This window comes from Sus scrofa, chromosome 2 (genome assembly GCF_054392235.1).
Source record: "Sus scrofa isolate SSC_HxYL_T2T_F1_AM1 chromosome 2, Sscrofa_HxYL_maternal_Yorkshire_Landrace_v2.0, whole genome shotgun sequence".
NCBI lineage: Eukaryota > Metazoa > Chordata > Mammalia > Artiodactyla > Suidae > Sus > Sus scrofa.
This window is the reverse complement of record NC_139384.1, coordinates 82,115,825-82,137,220: the sequence shown is the minus strand read 5'-3', so window position 1 is coordinate 82,137,220 and position 21,396 is coordinate 82,115,825. Positions and strand designations below refer to the sequence as shown.

The following is a 21,396-nucleotide window of genomic DNA, read 5'->3' as shown; positions in this document are numbered from 1 at the left end:
ATCGCAGGAAATTTGTAAAATAGCAACATGAGGAGAAACCCACATAATCCCTTGCAACTACAATTCATTGTCATTTTGTGTGTCACCTCCCGGGATTTTCTTTCTTTATACCTATTTTCCTGCAAGGTTGTCCTCATCGGTACAGTCTTTTGGAAAAGCAGTTTGGTGATGCATACCTAAAACCGTAAAGCACTTCCAACATTGCCTCTGTGATTCTGTCACTTTGACCGCTGGAATGTGATTGGAATGCATGGAGTGTCTGACCCAGGAAGGTGATTAAAATGATGCTTAGAACGACATAGCAGCATGAAAAATGTGGAACATTTCATATTTGCTGTGACAATAACTGTCAGTGTATACACCCAGGCAAATAAAGATCAGGGCACAGAGTCATTTCAATGATGGCAAGTATATTGGTTGATTTTAATTTTAATTTCTCCTGAAGCTTAGGTTGCAGCTTTAACAAAATTTTAAGTTCACTCTTGTACTATTGAGGGATCAAATTCAGGTAACAGTGACATAAGTGGCCTTTTTTTTCATGCGCCCTTATCAGTGTTTCGTGAGGGCCATTTCTTATCAGTCAGGAATCTTTGCAGGTGAAGAGTTTGTACCACATTTGTTCTTCGGGATCATAATACACAGCCAGCTGGATTTATGCCCAAGAATGTTCCACTTTATTCTTCCCCCACCCCAAGATGACTCACCTGTAGCAGTTTGCCTTAGTTAGTTCTTACCTTTACTAAACAAGAATAATTTAGAGAAACGCCATCTTGGCATTAGATATTAATTTAGAGACATGCCTTATTCATGGATGGAATAATCAAGCCTGTCTCCCCCCTGCAAAGAAAAAAACTCTTTGAGGCTAAGGTTTGTTAAGAATGTTGGAGCTCACGCTACAGCACACTGGGATCAGCGGCGTCTTGGAAGCCCTGAGACTGGCACAGTGGGTTAAAGATCCAGCATTCGATCCCTGGTCTGGCACAGTGGGTTAAGGATCCAGCGTTGCTGCAGCTGAGGTTTGGGTTGCAGCTGTGCCTCGGATCTGGCCCAGGAACTCCATATGCCAAGGGGGTGGCCAAAAATGGAAAGAAAAAAAGAAAGAATGCTAATTCACTCCCAGACAGTGTACCAGCTACTCAATCAACATCTAGTGATTTGGGCACTAAAATCTAGCATCTCAACCTCATTTTTCCCCTTCTGCAAAATCAAAGTAATATTTTCCTATACATCGCCTCACTGAAATGATGCTGTACTGCTTGCTGGAGCATAGGGACAGGACGGCCTGCTTCTGCCGGGATAAAGTTCTCACATTAATATTTCCAGTTAGCTGCATATGTATTTTGTGCAGTGCAGTATCCCTGACTCCCGTAAGGAAAAGCAGCTTCGAATGGCTTTCAGGGAGAGTGTGGGTGAAAAAGTGCATAAGGATCCAAGGGGCCGGGGGTTCATTAAGACACGAGCCATGAGGATTGACAGTCCCTCATTTTCTGACTATGTCCTTCCCCTTCTCCCTTCCAGCAGAGCCCGATCTGTTACATGGAGTTTTTGTTTGGTTGGTTTTTTAAGTGGGAAGGTGGCAGTTTGTCTTTAAAGTGAGATAGACCGGAAGTGGCTTATACCTGGCCCTCTGCAGGCCTCACTTTTGGGTGTCTGCCCTTGACCTTTCTGGCAGGGATGAGGTCTGTCCGTGTACCTTGAGCACAGAGATGAGTGACTCCTGACCCTGCCCCCCTCAAAGAAGGTCAAGGTTTGATGAGGGCTGAGGCAGTGCAATGAAAGCGGTGTGCATGGGGTTAAAGGAAGCACAAAGGAAGGCCTGGGCCATGAGGGTGGGGAGCAGGGCGGGGTGGCCTAGAGGGACTCTGGCCCTGCCTCAAAGCAGGTGGAGCAAAGGGGCGCCTGGGCACAGGGCCCTCCCCATCCCCCCGGTGCTGCATGACAGTGTGCTTGGGGTATAGGGTGCAAATGGTGGCAAGAGGTGAGGCTTGGGAGGGGCCTGTACCCTGGAGAGTCTGGCACAACCAGGCCAGGGAGTTAGGACTTTATATCAAAGCCATGGGGACGCTGATCAGGTGTATGGAGAGCCACTCAGGCAGCAGGTGCAAGTCTGGACAGGCAGCCACCCAAGAAGGTTGCAGCCTTGGCTAAATGGCCAGGGCTTGTCCCATTGGCAGAGGGAGGGCCCTGCACAGAGAGGAGGAGGCTCCAGAAGAGCCTGGGGAGGGGCCCTGGGGACAGAGGGAGAGAGAAAGAGTGTGTACGGCAGGGAGGCTGCCCCTCCTGAGGCGTGTGTCAAGTTCAAATTCCCCGGTGGCGGAGGGACCTTGCTCCTAACTCACCACAGCACTCAGCAGAGATCTTTTGTGTGGATCTGAAGGATCCGCAAATCCAGACCCTCCACTATGCTTGCAGAGCGCAACCCAGCATGCCCCCCAGCAGCTGAGGGTACAGTGCCTGAACAGCCACCAGCCTTCTCTCAGAAAGCTTCTGGACAGTCCATGCTGTGCTGGGGGAACATTGGACTGTGGAAATGTCGGCAAGGGGACCCAGCTAATCACATGAATTTATCCCTAGAGAGTGTCCGTTGCTGATGAAAATCTGTCACGTAGATGTCCCTCACAGTTTAATGGATAACCCCAAGAAATGTTGCAAGTACCCCCAGGAACCCTGCATTAGAGCAATGTCCACTTTTGATAAGTGATGTTATAGCCCTTGCAGAAGAAAGCAGTTGTAAAGGTTTCCGCAGTATGTCTTAAAGCATGGCAGAATGTTTGTGACACATCTTAAGCAGAAGGAAAGGCAGGGTGTACAATCGTAAGTTCAGCGGGAGCTCACCCACATAAAAGGTCAAACCGCATGAAATGGTTTCTGTAGGTCAGAAATGGTCGGTGGCCAGCGACAGCGTGACTTGTTGAACAGAAATAGAATGGAAAGGAATGCGCTCAAATAGGAGTTGTGGTTCTGTCTGGTTTGTGAAATCCTGGGTGGTTGCTGTTTAATAATTACAGAAAACTGGAAATTCCTCACCTGCATTCACATCACCTGCTGCATCACGGAGCCCCCCCCCCAATACCTGCTCCCATACCTGCCTCTGGGCCAGTCCTTCATGGGACCGCCTTTTACCATGCCTGGGAGCCTTCCGGGGTTCTGTCCACCCTCTGGATGTGCCCCGCTCACCGGAGTTGGCCCTTGACGGGCCTCAGTCTGCCTGCATCTCACCCTCCAAAGTTCCCGTTAGAACACGACTTCCTGGGGGCTGCTTCCTGCTGATGAACTCACTGAACTCCCTTGAACTCAGGCCCGAGAGAAACTCCAGGGCAGGCTTGGCCGGCCAGGAACCCGGCCCTCCTGACTCTGGTTGTCGCGCTCATAGAGACGTGACCTAAGATGATGACCCAGCCCTGTATGCACCACACTGTTGATTTACTGAGCCTGCTGACAGGCACCCAGAACTCCCTTGGTTTTTTCCACCTATGCTGCTGCTCCAGGTGGGGCACCCCTCCGCCCCCACCGTTGCTGAATCTCTTGATATGGCCTTCATAGCAGCCGATCAGGATGGTTTTTTGTTCACTCATCTCTCTCTATTTTCCAAACAAAATTTGAGGCAGCTCCTCTGCTCCGTGTCATCTGTGAATTTGATAAGTGAGCCTCCTGTTGTCTCATCTCAGGCAAGACTGAGGACAGAGCCCTTTGGCATTCCACTAGAGACCCCTTTTCTCCTTAAGATCAGTCCATCACCAAGATTGAGGGTGAATGCATGGTAAATTTTAGTCACCCAACCTGCAATCATTGGTCCCTAATTTCCCCCTCAAATTAATTTACAGGGATGTCACGAGGGATTCAGCCAGCACCTTGCCGTTGTTCATAGCTATTGTCTCCCACTATGCCCAGAGCCACCCAGGATCATCCATTCACTGTAGTGGCTATAAACGCCTTCTCTAGTCACTCCACTCCAGGGCTGCAAAGCACACCTCCTAGAGCTGAGTCTTTTTTTTTTTTTTTTTTAAGGGCCACAGGTACAGCCCGTGGTAGTTCCCAGGCTAGGCATCGAATCGGGGCTGCTGCTCCGGCCTACGCCACAGCCATGCCAACAATGGATCCTTAACCCACTGAGCGAGGCCAGGGATCGAACCCACATCCTCATGGATACTAGTTGGGTTTGTTTCTGCTGAGCCATGACGAGAACTCCTCAGAGCTGAGTCTTGATTTTATCAAGGAAACAGGAAACCTGGGATTCACAGCCTGTTTGCCATGCTCACAGCTTATCAGCCATTTTTGGCCGCAGATAAACATCAAGATTGTAAGAGTAACTTCTTTCCTCCTCCCGGGAAGCAGGGTCGCCTTGCCCTTCTGTCATTTCTGGTGTCCTGCCCTCCACAGCTCCCCAGAGGTGCTCCACACAGGCTCAGCCCGTCTCCCTACCACTTGTCTCCGTGTCTGACATGAATGTCATCGGATCTGGTGACTTTAGTTGGTGCAGCCTGTGCCCCTGGGCTGCCATGTGCCAGGCACTGGGAAGCTGAGGTCAGCTACACATCCCTCGTCCCACCTTGAATTTCTACACCCTTCTCAATGTGTTTTCTCTGACCCTTCCTGGTCAAAGGGCTGTCTCACCAGCAGGAGAGACAGCAGAAAACCATAGTTAAGGAGTTGCCTTCTTTCTTCCCACACTCTGGGTCCCTAATTTTTTTCTTTATAATAGTGGTAAAATATACATCAAATTTATCACCTTCGCCACCTTAAGTGCATGATTCAGTGGCAGTGAATACACTCACACTGTTGTGCAACCATACCCACCATCCATCTCCAGAACTTTCTCTTCCTGAACGGCACCCCTGTCCCATGAAACACTCACCTCCCCAGCCCCTCCGCCAGCCCCTGACTTCCACCATCTCACCTTCTGTCTCTAGGACTTTGATACTCGGGGTCTCTCATGTTAAGTGGAATCAGACAGTATTTGTGCTTCTGTGTCTGGCTTGTTTCATTTAGCATCATGTCCTCAAGGTCTATCCTTGTTGCAGGGAGTGTCAGAATTTCCTTCCTTTTTAAGGCTGAGTAATATTCCAGTGTTGTGGGTGGACCACATTTGTGTATCCAGTCATCCATCAGTAGATACTTCGGCTGCTTCCACCTCTGCCTAATGTGAATAATGCTGCTGTGAATATGGGTGTCCCTAAATATTTCCAATTATTTGTCAGCCCCTTCTCTCTGCCCCAGTAGGGGCCTGGCCTATTCTTATTCTTTTTAAACACACCTCAGAGCACCCACACACATACCTTTCCAAAAATTATTCTTTTGGGGAGTTCCCTGGTGGTCTAGAGATTAGGACTCAATGCTTTGACCTCTGCAGCCTGGATTCAGTACATAGGCTGGGAACAGAGATCCCACATCAAGCTGTTGCACACCTTGGAGTCCCCCCCCCCAAAAAAATCTGTTGTTTTTAACGAGGCTCAGTTCCTCCCAAACTTAACTTGTTTTTTTTTGTTTTTTTTGTTTTTTTTTTGCTGCTCCCACAGCATGCAGAAGTTCCTGGGTCAGAGATCAAACCCATTCCACAGCAGTGACAATATTGGATCCTAAACCTAGTAGGCCGACCACCAGGGAACTCCCAGAACTTAAAATTGAGGAGTTCCTGTTGCGGCTTAGCAGTGACAAACCTGACCAGTATCCATGAGGATGCGGGTTCAATCCCTGGCCTTACTCAGTGGGTTAAGGATCTGACATTGCCATGAGCTGTCGTGTAGGTCTCAGACGTGACTCAGATCTGGTGTGGCTGTGGCTGTGGCTGTGGTGCAGGCTGGCATCTGCAGCTCTCGATTCAACACCTAGCCTGAGAACCTCCATATGCCACAGGTGCAGCCCTCAAAAAAAGGGGGGGGGGAGTCTTTTGTTTGGGAATAGATTTCAATTTATTAACAAATTTGCAAAGAGGGGTTCCCTGGTGGCTCAGTGGGTTAAGGATCCTGCATTGTCACTGCTGTGGAGAGGGTTCTGGTCCTGGCCTGAGAGTTTTTTTTTTTTTTTTTTTCCCTGAGAACTTCTGTATGCCTTGGGTGCAGCCAAAAAAAAAAAAAAGTTTTCAAAGAGACCTCTGGGTTTCCATATCCTCCCAGCTCAGTTTCCCCTGATGTGTGCATTACTTTTGACTAAACTCCATACTGCACTCAGATTTCACCACACCCTGTTCCAGGATCCAGCCCAGGACCCCACATTGCACTTCCTGAATTTCACTCTTGAGCTACCTCCTTGCTGTTAGCATCCATTACAATTATGTGCTGTCTGGTCCTAAGTCTTTGAGAATCTGGACTCAGTAGTCATCCTGTGGCAGCACCTCACGCTCCTCCTTCAGATCCCACCCCCTTTCCTTACTCCTGATGATTCTTCATGAAATCATTTTCCCGATTTTTTTTTTTTTTTTTTTTTTAAGGGCTGCACCTGCGGCATATGGAAGTTCCCAGGTTAGGGGCTGAATCGGAGCTGCAGCTGCTGGCCTAGACCCAGTCACTGGCCTACATCACAGCCACAGCAACTCGGGATCCGAGCGGAGTCTGCCACCTACACCATAGCTCACGGCAGTGCCGGATCCCCGACCCACTGAGCAAGGCCAGGGATTGAATCCGAATCCTCATAGATGCTAGTCAGATTTGTTTCCGCTGCGCCACTAAGAGAACTTCATTTTCCTGAATTTTTAAGACCCTCTCTTCCCCCTTTACTCTCCAGTATCAGGTCTTTGAAATAAACCCCTCTTTTCTTCCCTCAAAAGTAAACTCTTAAACGATAGGCCAAAGGAGGAATTATCTATAATAACAATAGGCGAGCATCTACTCATTATAAAACATTATCGCATTTTGGTATCAGCATATGAATTTGATATCATTGTAGAAAAGGAAAATGCTGAAGGGGGTGGGGAGAATGTTTCCTCTGAGTTATCTGCCATCTACCCCATTTCAGACATGGACCCTTCTTGGCCATTCATTTTTGTTACTGTTTGGTTTTGTCTCCATTTGAAGGCATGTATGCTTCCTAAGTTGCAAGCCTCCCTCATTCAGTAAGGTAACATTCACAAAATGTCAGGCTTATCCAGTGAAATGTAATTTCAGACCTGAGCTGTCAAAGAAATATTTTATCAAGATTAATTTTTGACCAGATTCACGTAAAGGATCACATGGTTTCCTCTTCTCTAGACACAAGCAGACGGTGACTTGGACGCAGTTCTCTAGCTGAGCAGACAAGGTTACAGTGGGCCCTCTATATTCACGTGTTCCACATCCTTGATTCAACCAACCAAGGATCAAAACTGGGGAAAAGTATTCCAGAAAGTTGCAAAAAGCAAAACTTGAATTTGCTGCTCGTAGGCAACTGTTTACCTGGCATTTGCGTTGTATTAGGTACTGTAAGTAGCCTGGAGATGACTTAAGTATACCTGAGGATGTGCATAGGTTATATGCAGATACAGGTGACCGCTGAACAGTGTGGGGGGCAGGGGGGCAGGAGGAGCACTGACCCTCTGGGCAGTCAGAAAATCCAAGCATAACTTTCTAGTTAGCCCTTCATATCTGCAGCTCAGCTTCCTCAGATTCAACCAACCACGGATTGTATAGCACTATAGCACATATTTAGTGAAACACATCTGCTATAAGTGGTCCTGTGCAGTTCAAACCCGTATTGTTCAGGGTCAACTGTATATACTCCACCACTTCATATATGGGACTTGAGCATCCTGTGATCTGGGACCAATCCCCCTTGGATACCAAGGGAACGACCGTATTTAACATTCATGCTAGTGACAGAATTTGTTTTTGCCTTGCAAGTTGGCTCATTAAGGCCACATTCTCCCATGAGATTGAGGATAGGAGGGGACTGCTGACCCATGGCCAACTGGCCACTCTCTCAGCCAGGTATCATTTCTTCCTAGCCACACCTTTGCCCATTCCTCTTTTCCACCATGACCCCCAGGGGGCTTCTGCACAGAGTCCCCAGGACAAGGCTTTGCGTTTAACCAGCTCCCAACAAAGCAGCTCCACATCCCGTGGGGCTGCACTGTTTGTCATTCCTTGTTTCTCATCTTTTTTTTTTTTTTTTTTTTTTTGTCTTTTTGCCGTTTCTAGGGCCACTCCCACGGCATATGGAGGTTCCCAGGCTAGGGGTCTAATCGGAGCTGTAGCTGCCAGCCTACACTACAGCAACACGGGATCCAAGCCACGTCTGCAACCTACACCACAACTCACAGCAATGCCGGATCGTTAACCCACTGAGCAAGGCCAGGGATCGAACCTGCAACCTCATGGTTCTTAGTTGGATTCGGTAACCACGAAGCCATGACGGGAACTCCTCTCATCTTTTTTTATACTTGTCACAGTCGTTTCCCAAATAAAGTAGTATGTCATGAGGCCCTTGGGCATTTCTCCTTTTCACGGTAACCCTCTCTGAACATCTCAAAGCCTGCTTACTTATAAAAAACTGTTCCTAGCCTCCTCCTTGGCCACCAGAACTGCTTTCTGAGGTTTCCATTGTCTGTCACCTCCTGCAGCAAGTCTTCTTAAGAGGCTGTGCCCTTTGGCCTTCGCTCTGGGAGGTGAAGGGAAGGAGAGAAGAGGAAGGCTGCTTGCTCTTTCTTTCTGCAGAGGTGTCCAGTGAGGGAGAAGAGAAGGTCTGGAATTTAATGAGTTCTCAGAAAACAGAGCTTCTTTTTTTCACTGTGCTCAGGGCTGAATTGTGTTCCCCGCCAAATGACCATGTTGAAGCCCTAACTCTCAGCATGAGGGTATTAGGAGGTGGAGCCAAAACAAAACCAAATGAAAAGGTAGGTGGTGCCTTTTCGAGATAATTAGATTCAACGAGGGCATGAAAATGGGGGCCCCATGATGGGATTAGTGCCCTTTTAAGAAGAGACACCAGTTAGCTTGTGAAGACACAGGGAGAAGGTAGCCATCTGCAAGCCAGAAAGCAAGCCCTCAGCAAGGGCCACATCTACTGGCACCTGGGTCTTGGACTTCCCAGCCCCCAGGACTGTAAGACAAGTTTGTATTGTTTAAACCACCCAGTCTATATAATTTTATTATGGCAGCCCAAGCTGACTAGGACTTTGGGCATGAGTGTTCTTTTTTGTTGTTGTTGTTGTTGTTGTTGTTGCTATTTCTTGGGCCGCTCCCGCGGCATATGGAGGTTCCCAGGCTAGGGGTTGAATCGGAGCTGTAGCCACCGGCCTACGCCACAGCCACAGCAATGCGGGATCCGAGCCGCGTCTGCAACCTACACCACAGCTCACGGCAACGCCGGATTGTTAACCCACTGAGCAAGGGCAGGGACCGAACCCGCAACCTCATGGTTCCTAGTCGGATTCGTTAACCACTGTGCCACGACGGGAACTCCTTTTTTTTTTTTTTTTTTTTTTTTTTTTGGTGGTGGTGGTGGTGGTTGCTTTTGTTTGTTTCAGACTTTTTCTTTTGAAATCATTGCAGACTCCCAGTAAATTGCCAAGTTGGTATAGAGGTCAGGTGTTTCCCCACCAGTTACTTCTTTGTAACTATGATAGGGTATCAAAACCAGGAAATTGTCATCTAGACAACATGTGAGTCTAGTCCTAAGCCATTTTATTACATGTGCAGATTCCCACAACCACTACCCCTTTTAAGATCCAGGACTATTCTGTCACCAACTTCCGTGTTAGACGCATCCACTCTTCTGCTCTGTGCCACCATTAACCCCAGCAACTTCTACTCCATCTCTCTAATTTTGTTATTTCAAGAATGTTACATAAATGGAATCGTATGGTGACCTTTTGAGATTGGCTTTTTTGTATCCGTATAATGCCCATGAGGTCCACCCTAGTCGCAGGTTATCACCGGTTCCTTTTCCTTACCAATTAGTATTCCATGGCATAGATCGACCACAGTTGTCTCACCATTTACTCAGTGAAGGACATTACTATTGTTTCCAATTTTGGCTTTAAGCATCTGCGAATAGTCCTGTATGGGTTTTTGTCTGGACGTAAGTTTTGTATTTCTCTTTAGGTAAATACCTACCCAGAAGTGCAGTTACTTCATTTTCATTACAAATGGCTCAGCTGTTTTTCAGAACGGCTGCACCCTTTTACATTCCCACCAGCAGCGTATGCATCATCCAATTTCTTTACATCTTTGCCGGCATTTAGCTTCATCACTGTTTTTTATTTTAGCCATTCTGGTTATGATGGCTCGTGGTGGTCTAATTTGCATTTCTCTGTTGAACATCATATCCTGTGCTTTTTTATTTATTTATTTTTTTTACCCTTTGTATCTCTTTTTTTTTTTTTTTTTTTTTTTTTTTTTTGTCTTTTTAGGGCTGCACCCAAGGCATATGGAAGTTCCCAGACTAGGAGCTGAACTGGAGCTACAGCTGCAGGCCTACACTGCAGCAACACAGGATCCAAACCATGTCTGTAGCCTGCACCACAGCTAACAGCAACGCTGGATCCTTAAACCACTGATTGGGGCCAGGAATCAAACTTGCATCTTCATGGATACTAGTCAGGTTCATTTCTGCTGAGCCACAATAGTAACTCTTATCTTTTGCTCATTTTCTAAACGGATTGTTTGTGTTTTCACCATTGGATTATAAGAGCTCATTTATTATACATTCTAAATGCTTGTCTTCTTGGAGGACATGTGGAAGTTTCCAGGCCAGAGATCAGACCCACACCATAGCAGTTACCCCAGCTACAGAAGTGCCAACACCAGATCCTTAATCACTAGGCCACCAGGAAACTCATAAATTCTGGTCCTTTGTCAGATAAATGGTTTGTGAGTATTACCTCCCACTCTGTAGCTTATCTTTTTCATCCTCCTAACAGGTCTTCTACCAGCAAATGTTTTTAATTATGATGAAGTCAATTTAAAGATTTTTTTTTTTCCTTTTGTGGATCAGACTTCTGGTGTCCATAGCAAAGAACCACTCAAGCTCCAGTTCCTGAAGATTTTCTCCTACAGTAGCTATGAAAAGCCTCATAGTTTTATATTTTCCATTTAAATTTGAAGTCCATTGTGAGTTCTTATGAAAAGCATGACGTTTCGTTTGAGATTCATTTTTATGCCTGTGGATATGGACAGTTGTCCTTTCTACTTTAACTGCCAGAATTATCCATAAAATGATACAAAATATTTTGTAGTGGAGTTCCCATCGTGGCACAAAGGTTAACAAATCCGACTAGGAGCCATGAGGTTGCAGGTTCGATCCCTGGCCTTGCTCAGTGGGTTAAGGATCTGGCGTGGCTGTGAGCTGTGGTGTAGGTCACAGACACAGCTTGGATCCCAAGTTGCTGTGGCTGTGGCGTAGGCCCGTGGCTACAGCTCCAATTAGACCCCTAGCCTGGGAACCTCCATATGCCAAGGGAACGGCCCTAGAAAAGGCAAAAAAAAAAAAATACTTTGTAGTATCATGATTTGCAAGCATATAGCTTTGTTGGCATAAATCATATGTCCCCTGTATGATATTTATGCAGAAAACGTATATTTGCTACCATATATTTCTTTTGCTATATGCGAAGGATTTTCCACACAGATCTCTGGATCTCTCATTAAACATTATTTCTCAACTTATCTTCGTTCCAGGAACAATTAATCGTAGGTGGTGGCATTATGGATTATTTCTTCTTTTACACCATTTCATGATTTTTAAGTTTTCTACACACACAGTCAAGAGGGTATTGAAAAAAAAATTTAAATGGTGTTTGCTGGGTTTGACGTAATTTGGGAGTGGGGGGCTTGTGTGTGTGTGTGTGTTTTTAATTGGGTAGTTTCCAGTTCACAAGGGGTCTTCTTTCTGGCTTACACTGATAAGCCCCACATGCCCCCCCACCTTTTTTTGTCTTTGCCCTCTGAGGCACGGAGTTAAGATTCGGGTGTTTGGGTTCTTTTTTTTTTTTCCCCTATATTTTTATTCTTTTTTGTGCTGTCTTGCTTGTGTAACATCAAACCGGAGCAGGGTAGAGAAATCAATGAGTTGTCTGGGAATCGATTGAGTCTATTCTCAGGTAGCCACAAAGCCAGGAACTGTGAACTGAAAACTTCATTTTGTCTCAGATTTTCTTAATTGTCTCTCGAACACTCGCCCAGGGCCCTTGCTTGCTAGAACTCTCCAGAGACAGGCGATACCCTCAGCCGAAAAGTCTTCGCCCACACAAAGAATGGGGGCAGGGACAGGGACCCAAGACCCCACCAAATAGGAGGAAAGGGACAGCTGTTTTGAAGCTTTTAGAACTGCTAGGAGGTTGGGGAAGGCTGTTCCCACCTAAAGATACCCCCAGTCTGGTCCATCTGTGTGCCCTTTTGCTGAAACCTGCAGGGACTTCTGGGGACTCTTGTGGCTCAGTGGGTTAAGGATCCAGCGTCGTCACTGCTGTGGCTCTGGTGGCTGCTATGGTGCAAGTTCGATCCCAGGACCAGGAACTTCTCATGCCGCAGCCATGGCTAAAAAGGAAAAAAAGAAGGGACCTCTGTGCCCAGGCTGGGCTGCCTTCCTTTTTTCTTTCTTTCTTTTTTTTTTTTCTCTTTTTTTTTTGCCACTCTAGTGGCATGTGGAAGTTCTGGGGCTGAGATTGAACCCACGCCACATCAGTGACGTAAGCCGCTGTAGTGACCGTGCCAGATCCTTCCTTAACTCACTTCGCCACAGAATTCCTAGCTGCCTTCCTAAGATGTTTCCAGTTGCTTTCCCATCTAGCAGCAAGAGGCATCTGTCATTTTGAATGTAAATTTCTTAGTTGGAAGTCAATATTTCTAGAAGCCAGGGTGCTTCAGAATTCAAGCCTGATTAAGATGGTCACCTAATATGTCATAATGGATTTCCTTCAAAAATGACTTTCAGGGAGTTCCTGTAGTGGCTCAGTGGTAACGAACCCGGTTAGTATCCATGAAGATTCAGATTCAGTCCCTGGCCTTGCCCAGTGGGTTAAGGATCTGAGCATTGCCTTGAGCTGTGGTGTAGGTGCAGACATGGCTTGGATCCTGAGTGGCTGTGGCTGTGGTATAGGCCGGTAGCTGTAGCTCTGATTCAACCCCTAGCCCGGGAACTTCCATATACCTCAGGTGCAGCCCTAAAAAGACAGGAAAAAAAGACGACTTTCAGGAGTTCCTGCTGTGGTACAATGGGTTCAGCAGCATCTCTGTGGCTCTGGGGCACATTTCAATCCCCGGCCTAGCATAGTGGGTTAAGGATCCAGTGTTGCCACAGCTGTGGCTCAGATCTGATCCCAGGCCCAGGAACTCCATATGCCACAGGGCAGCCAAAAAAAAAGGGGAAAAAAAAATGACTTTCAACAGGTTTGTGGCTATTAAGTTTTGTTCATGGGCTTTCCTCACAGGCCCTCATGCTTCCTGCAAGAGCTGAAGGGGTTGGGCTTGTGTATCAGAATTTATAGGCTGCGGGTCACTCGGGAGCCTAAGTACACTAGAAATTAGCACATTAACCCTAACTTCATAGTATGGACTTTATCCAAATAAAGTCACACCTGTGGAATCTTGACAGCTGTCACACCAGCTTAGTCATCTAATTTGTTTATGGAGACCTCTCTTCAATTCAAGAAACCAAGACAAAACAGGCTTTAAAAAAAAAAAAAATTCAGAACAGGCTGCTGTCTGTGGCTGTGGCTGGGAATGGGGTGTTTTTCCCTCTGGGCCAAGCCCTTTTTCCATTTTCATCGTTCACTTTTCATTGTCATCCCCACCTCTCCTCTGGGTGCCCTGTGCTGTGGATGGTCACCACGGTGGGCCGGAAGCACGCTGATCGATGTCACCTCCCAGCGGTGGGCAGACAGTGCTAATTAGGCTCCAGAGTGGCTTCAGTGGCGGTGCAGACTGTGTGAGGCTGAGCACTGATCCCGTTGGCTTCTCGGCCTGGGTCCCAGTGCCCGGCCACTGCCTGTCTGCCCTGTTTAGTTTAGGAAAACTGTCTAGTTTAGGAAAACACGCTATCTAGTTTAGGAAAACACACTGGCGAGATAAATACATCTTCCTCTCTCCGTAGATCTGGGGCAGCTTGATTAACCCATACTGTGTGTCGAACCCACAGATCACTCAAGTTGTTTTCCTGCCAAAAGATGGCTCTTCCTCACAGGAATTCTGTTGAACAGGTTTAACTGAGATACAATTCACATTTCATACGACCCATCCATTTAAGTGCTCCGTGCAATGGCTTCGAGTGTATTCAGAGTCACTGCAGTCAATTTTAGAACCCTCCCCCACCCCAAAAGAAACTGCATAGCTGTCACCTTCCAACCTCCCCCAGTCCTAGGTACCTATTAACCTACTTTCTTTGTGGATTTGCGTACTCTTCCTATAGATGGACTCTCACACGTGTGGTCCTGTGTGCCTGGCCTCTTTCCCTTAGTGTGGTATTCCCCGAGGCCATCCATATTGTGGTATGCTTCAGCATCTCATTACATCTTTGACTGACTACTGTTCCAGTGGACGGATGGACGGCATTACTCTCAGATTCCAAATTTGCAAATGTACCTACTGGCTAAAATGTATCTATAACTTTTCAGTCAGTACTCGTGGGGGTTTTCACAGTCACTTGCAGAGACAGGTGCAGGGAAAAATGTGAGTCACTCAACACACACATTCTCAGCTGAGGCTGAACAGGCCACACCCTGCCTCCTTGCTTCGGTTACTGTAAACACGTGTCCTTTTTGGCGGTGTATTTTGTGCTACGTTTTTTTGGGTTTTGGGTTTTTTTGGGGGGAGTTGGCTTTTTGTTGGTGGTTTGTCTCTTGAAAGGGGCCCCCAGGTATAGGGCTTAAGTGTAGTCCAGTGGTCCTGAGCACAGGGAGGCTGCCCCACACCTTACAGAGAAAATCTATTTTAGAGGAGCTTCATTCATCCTGGTGCTGTTGGCCAGGAGGAGTTCAATTTAATGAATCAACAGTATGTGCTAAATAAGGCGTCTTTGAATAGAAACACACATGAAACAAGTGATGTTGGCAAAAGTGTAGGCCAAAGCTTCCAGGAACCTACATTTGTTTTTCCCTTGGGAGCCGTGGTTCGTAGCTATGTGAGCTAATTTACTGCATTGTTGACTATGGAAGTACTTTCTAAGCAATCAGGAGACAGACAACTTTCTTTCATCTTTTCCCTTCTATCTTTCAAGACCAGCAACCTCAATTTTCAAAGAGTATGATACAATGTTAGATAAACAAAAGAAGATGTAAGGGCTTCATTCATATGTGATAGTAAAAATCAAGATATGAGTCGGATATAAAGCGGTATGAATTCTCTTGTGGTGCAGCAAGTTAAGGATCTGGCGTGGTTGCTGCAGCAGCTTGGGTTGCTGCTGTGGCGTGGTTTCAATCCCTGGCCTGGGAACTTTCACATGCCACGGGCATAGCCAAAAAAAAATTTTTTTTTGGAGTTCCCGTCGTGGCGCAGTGGAAATGAATTCGACTAGGAACCACGAGGTTGTGGGTTCGATCCCTGACCTCGCTCAGTGGGTTAAGGATCTGGCATTAGCCGTGAGCTGTGGTGTAGGTCGCAGATGTGGCTTGGATCTGGTGTTGCTATGGCTGTGGTGTAGGCCAGTGGCTACAGCTCCAATTCAACCCCTAACCTGGGAACCTCCATATGCCACAGGTGCAGCCCTCAAAAGACAAAAAAAAAAAAAAAAAAAAATTTTTTTTAAAGGGTAAGTGGTTATTTAAGATGTAATCATAGCAAAATATCCGTGTGCTAATATTTTTGGATCTGAAAAGACAGGATTCACTTTTTTCTGTAAAGATTTAATCTGCTTAAAAGATAAAAAAGATAACATTAAAGATAATGTTGTTTTGGGAAATAAGCGAAGAAAAAATGGGAGGGGGGATTGCAGAACATCACCACCACAAATGAGAATGGACTGCAGCTTTTTATTCTGGAATAGTTCAAGACATAGAACTCCACTGAGCACTCCCCACCTGTCACATCTCACAAACTATAGTCCAATGTCAAATCCAAGACACTGATATTGAGATGATAATTATCAACACAGGGACAGAGCTTTGCTGTTTGCTGGTTGTTTTGCTAGTTGTTTTTTTTTTAATTACTCAATGAATTTATTATGTTTATAGTTGTATGGTGATCATCACAATCTAATGCTAGTTGTTACCTGCACTATTTTCTTTTGTTTTGTTTTTTGGCCATGCCTATAGCATTTGGAAGTTCCTGCCAGGGATCGAACCTGAGCTACAGGAGTGACGATACTGGGTTCTTAAAGCACTAGGCCACCGGGGTACTCCCTGATCACTTTTTTTTTTTTTTTTTTTTTTTTTGCTTTTTAGGGCCACACCCACCACATATGGAGGTTCCCAGGCTAGGGGTCGAAGTGGAGCTGTAGCCACAGCAACACCAGATCTTAGCCACGTCTGTGACCTACACCACAAATCACAGCAACGCCAGATCCTTAACCCCCTGAGCAAGGCCAGGGATCAAACCTGCGTCCCATGGATCCTAGTCAGATTCATTTCCGCTGTGCCACAATGGGAACTCCTTTCTAATCACTTTTTAAAATTTCTCAGGAACTAGTGATTCTTAGAGGGTGTTTGTGGTGACCTTTTCTTCCATGGGCTGTTGAATGAAAGCAGAATCCTCTGACTTTAGGCAAAGGATTCATTTCAGCATTTGTCCCATATTTGTACGTGCAGATCATAATTGCCTGGGTGGAGCTTAATGGGTATAGAAATGCCAGGAAGTGCCTGCTCTGGACCACGGAGGCCTCAATTTATGATTTTCATCATTGCAAAGGGGTGTTGGCATGTGACTGACAGCCTTGTCACCTAGTCCACTCTGATAATAGTCATCCTTTGCCATTCGTGATCATGATGTCGGGATGTCTGAGGTCACTGACCAGATGGCGTCACACCACTTAGTGGTTCAGTCTCAGTTTACAAGCTTTCTTCTTACTCCTCTACCAGATGCTTTCTCCCCAAACAGACCCACCTGCACATTGGTGACCCCCCCATTTCCACCCAAGTTAAAACTCACTGAGCATGCTAAATCCCACTCCCCCAGAAAAGATGGCATTTTCCTTGAAGACTGAGCCCATCCCAAAGGGCACAGTCTCTCCGATGCTCAGCACCAGAGTCCCAGCTGCTTCCTTCACACGACATAGAGAAACCCATGGGTATGGGGCTCTGGGAACCCAGGAGCCAAGTAGGAAAGGCCACCGGGCAGATTTCTCTTCAGTGCTGCTGTTTGCTTAGAGCAGAGCTTTCAGATGTGGCTTTCACCCCAAGAATAAGTGAATTAGCCAAGCAGCCCATCTCAACTCGGCTTGACTTAAACGGGGGTTGGGGGGGGGGGGGAACATCGTCCTAATTAACGACAGCCTGGCTTAATAGGAGCGGTGTCTTCCCATCATGGGGAAGGTGTCAGTGTGTACAACGCATCCCAGTATTGCAGCCCTTAAGTTAATGAGCAGATGAGTGCGAACAACCCTTCGGAGGCCCTGTCGCGTGTGAGGTCATCTTACGATCACCTTATAAAATAGGATCAGAGCCTCTCGTCCACCTTGAGGTTCAAATTCTATTCGAGCAATTACGAACAGTGGCGCGTGTGGCTAAACATCAGAAACCCTGTGCGCTCTGCCTTAGAATCATCCTGACAGCCAATCTCAGATTCATCATGATCACGTGTAATGTCAGCACGAGCTCCCTGTTCCGTGATCTGAAGATTCTTTGCAGTGGGTGTAAATGGCTCTCTGCTCTTCACCCCACTGCTAAGACAGATGGGTTGGGGGCATTATTGTGGTGGTGGTGGTGGTGGTGTTTTACCAAAGGAGAAAATACTGTGCGATTTCCACACTAACCAGTCACAGTGGGGACCAATTTCCTGCCCTTCAGACCCGCTGCTTCAGCCAATACAGTAAGAGAAGCAGCTCTACATTTCTAGAAGGATCACCCAGGGGTATAAAAACGGCACAGCCCGGCAGCGCCGGGTCTCGGAGCCCCAAGCGCATGAGCATGGGGAACGCACATTCCAAAAGCGGGGACAGGGACGGCGCTCTGCGAGGCTGCCCTGAGCTCTCGTTCTACGGCTCCCTTCCCAGAAAGTGGAGCGAGAACGTTTTTCTGGATAACGAGCTGCTGACCTCCAAGATCTTGTCCGTGCTGCGGCCACAGTCGGAGCGGGGCCTGCGGCCGGGCCACCTCCGCTACCCGGCCCACTTCCTCAGCACCAACTCCGTCTTTGCCTCCGTCGCAGCATCCCTGAAGGAGCACCCAAGGGCCACCCTCCTGTCCGATGGCAGCCCGGGCCTATCCAGGAATGTCGGCATGACGGTCTCGCAGAAGGGGGGTCCACAGCCAGCACCCAGCCTGGCGGGAACAGGGACGAGACTCGGGTAAGTGGGGTCCTCCTTCTGCCATCAGGGGCGGGCGAAGGGAAGGAGCGGGGGTGTAGTGCCTCGGGGACCCCCAGCTGAGCGGCAAGATTCCCATTAACACCTGCTTTGGAGATTTAGTCCTTTTCCTTTATCAAAAATGATGGGTTCTGGATGTCCACCGCCATTTGGAGCCAGTTCGCTTCACGCTCCTGTAAAGCCCCTTAGACTGGGCTCCTTTCTGTCCTCCAGATGAGACTGGAAGTCCGCTGAGGTTGCCACAGAGTAGGGGTCCTCTTATTTATGCCTCAGTCTGGCTTTCCTAGGACTTCAAGGTGGTTCTCGTAGTATTGCATCTACCAACGTTCGGGTAGAAAACCTCATGTTTAAAAAAAAAAAGTCACTGCAGGGGTCCTTGCGTTAGTTGGTGGGGAGAGGAGCTGATCGTCTTTTTCCTCTAGAAAAGATTCTTCCTCCACCCTGGACTGGGAGGGAGGCTGCATCCGCCCTACTCTGTCTAGAAAGAATCCTGGGGTCCCAGTGGGCTCCGCTGGCCAGTGAAGGAAGCTTGTAACTAACACCCTTAGAACGTACTTGAACATTAGATTAAAGTGAGTTTCGATGGCAGATATAGAGAACACACTTGTGGTTGCCAGTGGAGAGAAGGAAGTGGGGAAGGGTGGGATAGGGGCAGGGGATTAAGAGGTACAAACTGCTTGTAGAAAGTAAATAAGCTATAGGGATATATTGTACAACACAGGGAATACAGCCAATATTTTATAATAACTATCAGTGGACATAACCTTTAAAAATTGTGAATCACCATATTGTCCACCTGAAACCTCTGTAATATCGGACGTCAGCTATAACCCCTCCTCCCCCAAAAAAGTTAGCTTTGATGGAACAAACCCTGATGTATCATTGACATAGTCTCCTCATTTTCAAAACTGATCTGTGACAGAGTTAAAGCTTGTCTTAATATCCAGAAAGTTCTCAAATAGTATCTAATCAGATTGAGTAACAACCTGATTTGCCTTTGTAGAATGTGTGTGTGTGGGTGTGGGTGGGAATAATTCAACTTTTCTAAATAATCGGTTTCATGATTTGTACTCAGACCAGTCACAGGAGAGATGGATGAAGCCGACTCTGCGTTTCTAAAATTTAAGCAGGCAGCTGATGACTCTGTTTCACTTACATCTTCGAATGCCGAGTCCATTTTTGTAGAAGGTACAGTCCCCTCGCGTCTTTGCGGGTGTCACGGGGTCTCCATCCATGGGGCGGGGTCAGACCCACATCCCAGAGTCCATGGGTGGGGGTGGCCCTGATCTCCAGCTGGCCAGCTGGTCTCCAGCACCAGAGCGGTGGCCTCCTGTTCTCCCCTCAGACCCCTACACTGCCTCGCTGAAGAGTGAGGTTGAAGCAGACGCCCACGAGTTCGAGGCCGAGTCCTGGAGCCTCTCGGTGGACCCAGCATACATGAAGAAACAGAAGAGGGAGGTGGTGAAGAGGCAGGATGTGCTTTACGGTAAGGAGGCCTGCACTGCCTGCCACACAGGCCCTTCACCTCCTTTTACTTCTTCTTTTCCTCCTTTTTTTTTTTTTTTTTTTTTTTTAAATAAGTTAATTCCATCTAGGACCCTGGGCTCCCCTACCAACCCTCCCTGAGACTGCGTGGCCTACTCCACCTGCCCCACTCCTCACCCCAGGGCAGTGCTGCCTTCCAGGCCAGGGAGGAGGTGGCTGGGGCGGGCTTTGTGAGAACCTGCCCACAGGGACAGGTGGCTGAGTGCTCAGTCCTGACTCATCCTTACCTTGCTGGTGACCTAGAGAGGGAAGACCCCCTCCCACCCTCCCAGGGCCCATCCTAGCCGTCTCTGGTGACCACAGACAGGCCCAGGTGTGGCCGTAGTAGGGGTTCCAGAGGCATGTCTTTCTCTCTGCACGTGACCATACACTGGCTCATAGGTGGGTGCCTCTTCCCACTGGCGACCAGAGAACCTAGCCATGGGCAGCCACTGCCTTGAGGCGGCATATTGTAGTCACCATGGAAACCACAGCTCCCAGACATTGCCCATCCTGGGCTGGGTACCACCCTGAGTCCCCCTGTGAGTCCCTCCAGCTCCCCTGCCCCACTCACCAGTAGACACCCACTCCTTCCACAGTTCAAAGACTGAGCTCCCTGTCAGGGCCAGAGCAGGTCAGGGTGTGGGGAAGCAGAAGAGTAGGCAGAAGAGCCCCAGCCCAGCTAGGGACCCTGCAGAGAGGGCCAGGAGGGACTAGTCCACTGCTGCCATCTGGACAGCCCTTTGCTAGACAAGCACAGACAGCCCTGGGCCTGGCCAGCGCTGTTGACTTTTGTACCTAACAGCTTTGAGGCCTTGCCTTAAATGGCAGAAAAACTCCCTTACAAAATCTAATCTATCTTGGAGTTACTCTTGTGGCTCAGTGGTTTACAAACCCAAATAGTATCTATGAGGATGAAGGTTCAATCCCAGCCCTCACTCAGTGGGTAAATATCTGGCATTGCCGTGAGCTGTGGTGCAGGTCGCAGGCGTGGCTCGGATCTAGTGTTGCTGTGGCTGTGGTGTAGGCCAGCAGCTGTAGCTCCAATTCGGCCCCTAGCTTGGGAACTTCCATATGCCCTGGGTGTGGCCCTTAAAAGAAAAAAAAAAATCTCATCCTTTTTGACCTTTAAGAGTGAATTCACATCCTCACTTGAGCTCTGCTTTTTCTGTCAGTTGTAGTCTGGTCACTAATGTGCACAAATGTGTACATTTTGCATCCCAGGGAGGGGTGTTCATCAGAACAATCTTCTTGCATAAAACAGCCCGGAAACATCTTCGATTGACTCAAGGCATGAAACCCTCCTGTGAATCATGAGGTCCCAGTGTACATCCGGGTCCTCTGTTTCCTGCTGTCTCTTCTCCCCTCGCTGCCATCTTAAGCTGGGACCCCAGCAGGGCTGGGAGGGCCAGGAGGCCTGGCCCCTGTGCAGTAAGACCACCAGGGTGGGAAGGCTTCACAGAAACCGAGAAGCGGGCCTAGCACACAGCAGGCAGGCAGCACGCCAAG

The 21,396-nt window shown here is 47.8% G+C and overlaps 1 protein-coding gene across 15 annotated transcripts in view; it reads left to right on the top strand.

Annotated features, from left to right (window-relative positions):
• Nucleotides 1-21,396, top strand: part of ARHGEF18 (Rho/Rac guanine nucleotide exchange factor 18) — a 96,144-nt gene that overhangs the window by 56,170 nt on the left and 18,578 nt on the right. For 14 of the 15 annotated variants that reach the window (XM_021083931.2, XM_021083933.2, XM_085013132.1 and 11 more), the window contains 3 exons: nucleotides 18,207-18,345; nucleotides 19,439-19,551; nucleotides 19,709-19,849. In XM_021083931.2, the coding sequence (XP_020939590.1) occupies nucleotides 18,207-18,345; nucleotides 19,439-19,551; nucleotides 19,709-19,849 (393 nt within the window). Of the gene's footprint in view, nucleotides 1-18,051; nucleotides 18,346-19,438; nucleotides 19,552-19,708; nucleotides 19,850-21,396 lie in introns of all 15 variants that reach the window. The other variant, XM_085013135.1, reaches the window with a different exon arrangement.